This window comes from Schistocerca serialis, chromosome 8 (assembly GCF_023864345.2).
Source record: "Schistocerca serialis cubense isolate TAMUIC-IGC-003099 chromosome 8, iqSchSeri2.2, whole genome shotgun sequence".
NCBI lineage: Eukaryota > Metazoa > Arthropoda > Insecta > Orthoptera > Acrididae > Schistocerca > Schistocerca serialis.
Window position 1 is genome coordinate 440,126,126 of NC_064645.1, and position 9,002 is coordinate 440,135,127.

The 9,002-nt window shown below is 39.0% G+C and overlaps 1 protein-coding gene across 1 annotated transcript in view; it reads left to right on the top strand.

Moving 5' to 3' along the window:
• The window catches only part of LOC126416178 (malate dehydrogenase, cytoplasmic), a 31,280-nt gene extending 25,072 nt beyond the window's left edge, over positions 1-6,208 (top strand). Inside the window, exon 5 of the mRNA XM_050083753.1 lies at positions 5,158-6,208. Coding sequence (XP_049939710.1) covers positions 5,158-5,265 — 108 coding nt within the window. The 3' untranslated portion in view covers positions 5,266-6,208. The remainder of the gene's footprint in view (positions 1-5,157) is intronic.
• Positions 6,209-9,002: the final 2,794 nt, after the last annotated feature.

The window sequence follows — 9,002 nt, forward strand, 5'->3', positions numbered from 1 at the left end:
ACACGAAAAGGGAACAGTAGAAATTAACTGATAAAATAGTGCATACAAAAACTGCCCATACTTAAATAAAATATAATGGGCAGATTTCAATAATTTGCAAAAATTATAAAACCATGACAGCACATACTCTAGATATTTTTCTAAAACTACCTAAATTCTTGCGTCTTCACTCCAACAAATAGATATAGTACACAAATAAAACAAATACTGCGGGCAATTTTTGCCACCCGTTAGTGGTGCTAGGGTTAAGTTATCTGTGTCTTTCTTACCAAGCTTGAACAGTGTACCTTTGTTTGATAATACACTTTCTTTTCTCAATTATGGCTAAAAATAAAACAGATATAATGGGGGTGGTAGAGGTAATAATTAAAGAATTGAAGAATTTGGATTTACCCTTTGGCTGCTGTGGGCATTTGTACACATCCTGCTCCACCATTCCTCAGGTGCTATGGATATATATAAGCGTGTCGGTTTGGTTTCCCTACAGTGCTATGAATGTCTGTATGCTTTCTGAGCTGCCGACCTGTCACTGCTACAGACGAGTTAAAGCTTAGAGTATTTATCATGCAATGTATGTGCCTCATTGCATTCTATCATGTCCAAGAAGTGTCATTTAGATATCTTGAATCATTTATTAGGTATGAAGATTGTGATAATGTGATTTCTGATGTGCAAGGACAGGAATGGGTGCGTAGCGCACGACCCTCATTTGAATATAAAACCCAATAACTCAAGTGCAAATGAGATATTGTTCTGCTCTGTTTTAAATAAACTTTCGATATCTTACCTGCATCTCGTGCACTGTATGAGCTAGTAACAACCATACACAAAGTTTACGCAATGTGTTTATACCTCTGCAAAATCTTTATAAACGTTCGTGCAGTGTTTCAGTTAATTTGATGCAGCACACTAACTATGGTGTATAACGAAAAGAAATGGTCCTTTATCAAGCAAAGATATCAGACTGTAAGATGTACAGAAAAAGGAAATTTTTCGACCTAATAGTTTTCTTAACCCATTTCTGAGAATCCTCTGAGAGAGCGCAACAAGCCTTACGGGCACAGATTTTGAAATCGCCTGTTATATCTCATATTTCCAACTTTAGTGCCCTAAATATAATCAGTGGCTTTCATGGGAATGTGTAAAAACAGAAGATATCAAAATGGATGCTTAAAGCACCTTCTCACAAACACACAGGAAACAAAATGTAAAGGATAGAAATTTTGAAACCATTACTGAATGGTTGGTTTCCAGTACATAAATTTTACTGAGCAGTAAATTTGTGCAAGAAAACTCCAATTTTAAGTCACTATTTTTTGCTGGTGTCTTTTGCACTCACTCAAAAGTCCCAGCTTTTACATTCATAGTTTGACATCCTTCTGCAACCCACACAACCTAATTGGGGAGGTGGGTGTAAGACCATGTCAGCTGTGCCTGTCAGGCCAATTGCATACAATGGAGGTTCAAATCTGATACGTATATCGAAGCAGCGAGCAAGTCCACATTGACAGAACTGGGCATATCACGTGCGATCGTCCATCAGATACAAAATCCAGTAACTTGAGACTGAAATGAGATACTCTTCTACTCTCAATTTTAACTGAAATTTCGATATGTTAGCTACATTTCATTCCGTCCAATGTATGAGCTAAAATCAACCATATGCAAAGTTTGTGGTGCTTTTTTTTTTTACCTTTGCAAACTCTTCAACTTTCTGTGCAGTGTTTTACCTAATTTGATGTACTGCTTTAATTTTGGCAGATAACAAAAGAAATTCAATTATTTATGAGTGAAGGTATTGGACTGCAAGATGTGCAAAAATCATTTTTTTCTCTAATAGTTTTTGAAATAACAGATTAAGTATTTCATATTGCCACAATGCCATCTCTCAGCACAGGCACCAGCATTTGGCAAGCAGTGCAGCCATAGCCAAAGATGCCTCAGCACGAAATGCCGAGCGCACATCTGTAGCAGCGAAAGAGTTAATATCATATCTTGCAATTTGGCACTGTTTGTAGAGAAACACACTTAGTTAACAACTTCGACTAAAACTGAAATCGAGATGAATAAATATTATTAGATGCATTTATAATTGTGAAAAGTAGGTTTCCATAAATTTGCAGAGCTAGATACTTATTTTATTTTGAGGAAGCTGGTAATAAATATACCATCTTCGCTTCCCTCTGTTGTCATTACTATAGCTTTACACAGTTGGCTGAAATGAAATGGTGACTTTCCACATTCAGAAGAATCCATAGAAATCATTGAAAGTTGAGTAGTTGGCTCATATTCATTTGATCATTAGGGATATGTTTATACATAGAAGTATTTTATCAAGTTAAGCATATTATGCATTTGGTATTCCTGGTCTGTGTATAGTTTAGTGAATAAAATTGCATTGTATGTTTGCTGCACAAAATTAACTTCCAGATTTTATTGATTTTTAAAATTCTATTAATGCAGTGCATTCATTTCTTTTAATAAAGAAATGGGAAAAAAATTAATCATTTTATCAGAGTGGTTACAATTCCTTTAAAACAGTTTATTAATGTGTGACAAAATTATATACAAGAAAGTCTTCACACATGTGCTCTCCCACATACTCTACCATTGTTTGTATTTCATTTCTGTGATTGTCACGAGATTGCACTGGACCGTGAAACAGTGCTGTTGGTTACTATGAATCTCCCACTTTAATACTTGCTTGAACACATTAATGCTAGATGAAGTATAAAAAAGTTACTTTCCCAATCTTTCATTCTCACTCCCACTTACTATACTTATAAACTGTACTACAAAAATGATAGCGCTACTTACCATAAAGATGACGCCTCAAGTTGCAGACAGGCACAATGAAAAGACTGCTACACGTTAGAGCTTTCAGCCAAAGCCTTTTTCAGCAAAGAAAATGTGCACACATTCATACAACCACTACCACCAGCATCTCCAACCGGAATGTGACTGTCAAGTAAGTAGCAATCTGGAGTGGTTGGGGTAAGGGAGAGGGATAGCAGAGTACAGATAGGGGAAGAGAAAAGCACTGTCTGCCAGGCCATTCAGGGCCTAGGTATTAGGAGGTGGGGGCCTGGGGGGGGGGGGGGGGAGAAACGGAGAAGATACGAGGTGTGGCTAGAAAAAAACCGGACTAGTACTGGTGAAACAATAAAACGAATGCAATAAGGCTGAAAGTCGCGTGGCCTGTCACGTGACTCTCGCTCCGCCTACTGCTCGAGTTTCATCTGCCTCCTGCACTCAGTCTGCCCGTGGCGTCTGTTTTAAGTAGTTGACGTTTTGTCTGTGCGTCGGAAAATGTTGAGTGTACAGAAAGAACAGCGTGTTAACATCAAATTTTGTTTCAAACTAGGAAAATCTGCAAGTGAAACGTTTGTAATGTTACAACAAGTGTACGGCGATGATTGTTTATCGCGAACACAAGTGTTTGAGTGGTTTAAACGATTTAAAGATGGCCGCGAAGACACCAGTGATGACACTCGCACTGGCGGAACATTGTCAGCAAAAACCGATGCAAACATTGAAAAAATCGGTAAACTTGTTCGACAAGATCGCCGTTTAACAATCAGAGCAGTGTCTGAGTTAACAGGAGTTGACTTGTTGTCTTGTCGAACAAGTTTACCGATTTTTTTCAATGTTTGCATCAGTTTTTGCTGACAATGGTCTGCCAGTGCGAGTGTCATCACTGGTGTCTTCGCGGCCATCTTTAAATCGTTTAAACCACTCAAACACTTGTGTTCGCGATAAACAATCATCGCCGTACACTTGTTGTAACATTACAAACGTTTCACTTGCAGATTTTCCTAGTTTGAAACAAAATTTGATGTTAACACGCTGTTCTTTCTGTACACTCAACATTTTCCGACGCACAGACAAAACGTCAACTACTTAAAACAGACGCCACGGGCAGACTGAGTGCAGGAGGCAGATGAAACTCGAGCAGGAGGCGGAGCGAGAGTCACGTGACAGGCCACGCGACTTTCAGCCTTATTGCATTCGTTTTATTGTTTCACCAGTACTAGTCCGGTTTTTTTCTAGCCACACCTCGTATTGTTGATACTCCAACCTGGAGTTTCCATTACGCTATAAACTATTTGAGTACTCTCTCTATAACTTCAAACTGTATGTATGCATATTTTGTTGACACTAGTTTTTCAAAAGATTTGGTGAATGTATCAAAAGAAATTGCAGTTTTGTTTTGATCGTGGCTTGTCATTTTTAAACAAACTGTCAAGAAGAGATGAAAGAACAGTGAATCACACTTGAGCAGTAACTGAATGCTGCTAATGCTACCAAATGACTTAAAAAATCATTATTCCCTAGCAGGTGCCAAATTCCCGAGATAACATCTTTATTTATTCGATTTTCATTCTGATCAGATTTGGACCATTTACAGAGTGAATTGTGGGTGTGTGTGTGTTCTGAACACATTACTTTGTACACTGTAACCAAACTCTTACCATCAGATTCAAGGGAAAACTTAATAAATCAAGGCAGTGAGTTAAAACACACCTGAGATTTTGAGCAACAAACTTCAGACACTTCATATTTATAATTCTATTTAGGGAATCATGTGACAGAACGTTATATTTCAGTATCTCACATCTGAATTTAGAATAAGATTGAGATGAGATGCTGGGATTTGTCACTGTTTGGATCTTGTTGTAATACAACTTAGGAATTTCTTCAAAAATAAGAGTGCAAGAAAACCTTTATTAATAGATACAATTTTCACTTCAAAAAACATTTATGATACAGAACTCTGTTTGATAAGAAACTGCTGTAAACCATTCCCATCTGTGGTTTCAGGCAACAAAGAAAGTAACTTTTTATAGAGAAGTGCTGTTTATTCAAAGAATGAAATACTTTTAGAAAATGTGTTGCCTTTGTGTACAGTTCTAATGTAGAAAGTCGCATATCTAAGATTAAAATCAATGGCACTTTAAGATAAATTGCAATTTTAGAAATAAATGACTGGATGCCTAGATATGAGATGTTACTGTTGTAGTTTTGACTGTCAGATTGTCATCTAAGGAGGCACAAAACAGTTCCTGTAGGTATATTTTATTTATTGTGCAATTTACCTTAATGTAAGAGTTGTAGTCCATTCAAATGCAAATTTAAATGTTTGTATTTATGATACAGGGACTGCCACTGGATGATTTTGGTAAAGAAAAATTGGCGATTACTGGCAAGGAGCTACTGGAGGAACGCACTGAAGCACTTGCCGTATGTGAATCTTGCAATCTGTAGGGAATTGCAGGACGAATTAGTAATGAGGGAAGCGCAGTGAGGTCTCTGGATCAGTGAGTCAGACCACTAGTAAAAGGATTACATTGCTTTTCATTATATTTAGTGCCAAAGATAGTGAAAGGAATATGTAAGTTATTGCATTTTCTTGTTTCTCATTCCCAGCTTATTGGCTCAAGGAAGAGTAAACTAAGGTAGTGTTACATCAGTGATACTATACTCGCAGCTTTTAATAAGATTGACACTGCTTTATCAGTATATATTTGCAGTTCAGTGGGCATTCCAGTGCTGAAAAACTTGCTTATATGGTTACTTTTTATGTGCATCGGTAATACGATTTCACATTGCTTTCTCTTTTATACTCCAGTTTTTTTTTTTTTTTGCCTTTTAATTATTGCTGTGCGAATCAGTGTAGCTTAACCTCCCACCCCCCCATTTTGATGGATGAAAATGTAATGTTGTTTTATAAATGTCAGAGGAAAAATAACCACCTGTTATGTTACAGATTAGAAACTATTTTTATGTATATAAAATGAACTTCCTTTCATAAAACATGGTGCAATTTGTATGAGATTTTACAAAGGTTCCTAGGTTCTTCACTAGATTAAGAAGCTGTTATATAACTGAAGATTGTGATACTCGTTTTGACAATTCTCACCCACTGCCAGAGGCTGTGTGTTTCCCTACTGTGTTATTCTTGTGTTAATGTACTCGCTGACAGCCTCACATCACACCTTTCCAGGGTCCATTGTGCAAGCTAGTTATGAGCTGTAGCTAGTGAGATACACCTAGGTAATATGAATACTCAGGTAGAATCAGTTCCATATTTTTGTTTTAAAATGATGTTAAACATTGGAAAGAAAATGTTTGTTTAAAATCTTGTTAAAGTTTATATGTATATAAATTTGTTATTTCACTTTGGGAATAAATTTGTTAATGCAGTTGATCTTTGTTTCACCTTGTTTCATTCACTTACATCCAATGTAAAAGTGTCAACAATGTAGGAAAAGACAGATTGCAGCTTAACGCAAAGAAGACTTGTCAAGTTGCAGTCGGGCACAATTAAGAAACTCATATATAGTTTTTGGCCACAGCCTTTGTCTGCAAAAAAAAACACCACACACAAAACCTCATGGACACACAACTGCTAACTCCAGCATCTCGGGCCAGCATGCAACATCACACTTAGGGTGCAAGCAGCAATCTGGAGTGGGTGAGGAAGGGGAAGCGATAGTAGTGTACAGGTGGGAAGAGAGACGAACATTGTCTGGAGGAGTGTGCAGGGACTAGACTGCCAACAGGTGTAGTGTCAGGAGGTCGTGGGGCAGGAAAGTGGAAAAAAAGAGCAAAAAGGGAGAGGACCAAGGAAAGACAGGCAGATGCATTGGCAGAGCGCTGCAAATAAACGGGTGGGATATGAGAATGGGGACAGAGGGGGTGGAAACTATTGAGTGGAGGGTGTGAGGATAGTATAACTACCGTAAGTCGAGGCTGGGATAATTATGGGAGCAGAGAATTTGTTATAAGGATAACTCCCATTTGTGCAGTTAAAAAAAGCTGGTAGTGAAGGGAAGGATCCAGATCACTCGGGTAATGAAGCGCTCATTGAAATCAAGTGTATTATCTTCAGCTGCATGTTGTGCTACAGGGTGGTCTATTTTGCTCTTGGCCACAGTTCAGCAGTGGCCGTTCATCCAGGTGGACAGCTGGTTGGTAGTCATACCAATATAAAAAGCTGTGCAATGATTGCAGCAGAGCTGGTAAATGACACAGCTGCTTTCACAAGTGGCCTGGCCGTTGATGGTTTAGGACAAACCTGTGATAGGACTGGAATAGGAAGTGCTGAGTGGGTGGATTGGGCAGGTTTTGCATCTGGACCTTCCACAGGGATATGATCCCTGTAGAAAGGGGTTGGGATTGGGAGTGGCTTAGGGATGAACTTGGATGTTGTGGAGGTTGGGTGGGTGACGAAACACCACTTTCGGAAGGGTGGAAAGTATCTTGGGTAGGATTTCCCTCACTTCTCGGCATGATGAAGGGTGTGGTTTAGTTGTTCCAGTCTGGGTTGGTACTGAATGATGAAGGGGACACTCCTTTGTGGTTGGTTCTTGAGGGTATTAGGAGTTTGAGGGGAAATGGCACAGACAATCTGTTTGCAGACTAGTCTGGAGGATAGTTCTTGTCTGTGAAGGCATTGGTGAGACCCTGAGCATATTGAGCAAGTTAGTTTTTGTCACTGCAGATAAACTGTCCCTGGGTAGCCAGGAGAGGGATTTTTTTGTTGAGGTGGACCACGTGAAGCCGAAGGGGGGGGGGGGGAGATGTTGAGGTTCTGAAGGAACAAAGATAAGGTGTCTTGGCCCTGAATCTAGATCATGAAGATATCATCAATGAACCTGAACCAGACTAGGGATTTGGTGTTTTGGAAGTCTATGGAGGACTCCTCTAGATGGCCCATAAAAAGGCTGGCATAGGAGGGTTCCATGCAGGTGCCCATGTCTTTTCAGCAGATTCGTTTGTATACCATCCCTTCAAATGAGAATTGTTGAGTTTGCGATTTTATGGAGCATGTAGGAGGTGGGGGTGCGGGGTGTCATAGGGGTGAGGAGGGAAATGGATTGAGTGGAGACTGTTTATTTGCAGGCCTCTGCCAACGCATCTGCCCATCTTTTCCCACTCCTCCCCTTTTATTGCTCTTTTTTTCCCATCTCCGTGCCCCACAACTTCCTGATGCTGTGCGTGTTCACAGTATAGTCCCTGCACACTACACCAGACAGCATTAGTTTTTCTCCCTGCCCCTACACTACTATCATTACCCCCTCCTCCCCCCTTTCAAGATTACCGCTTTAATTGTGCCTGTCTGCAACCTGACGTGTCTTCTTTACGGTGAGTAGCAATCTGTCTTTTCCTGCATCGTTGATATTCCTACCTGGAGTTTCCATTGTTTGATTCAATGTAAAAGTATAAAAGATGTCATGTAAAAGTATTATATTCTATAATATAATTGCGTAGGCTTCCGCGGCCAGAGTCAGTCGACATAAAAGTGACCAATAAAACAAACTATCTTTTTAATATTATGACGTTATGGCATGCGCAGTGAACAATAACAACAAATATAAGGGCCACTGCATAGCTAGAACGCACCAGTAGATGCAGAAGAAGGCTACTGCAACTGTGGCTGAAACATTGTTTTTTTCTCCAGCAGCAGTAGTTTTATACCAATGATGCGGTTCCACACCCAAAAAACTTTTATGTCTTATATTCTTTTCTGGCCCAGGATAGCCAGATAAGGTAGCAAAAAGTTGAGTACCTTTATCAAAACTAACTTCAGTGACGCTCATTCTAAGAATGAACACAAGGTGGGGATAGTAAAAGTGGTGGTTTTTTTCCAGTTTCATTACTTTAAGCAGCAGCTGTTATCAGTGCTATTAAAAACAAGTGGCGCAGAAGTAGTTGATCAAACAAAGAAATCTGTGTATTTCCAGTTTGTAAAAAAAATGGGAATTGACATTGACTTCAAAACAATAATTCATTTGAAAATAATATTGCCGTGAGGAAATATTATAGAGTATCGAGTTATATTATGTACCTGGATGTTATAAAAGCGCTTGTCCGCAAAAGTGGTGAGCAGGGAATGGAGGAATTCTCTAGTGTCATGAACATAAAAATAGAAAGAAAAAAAAGATTACACGTTGTAATAGATAAAGCATTCATTTTTGGTACACAGAAGTATTTTTTAA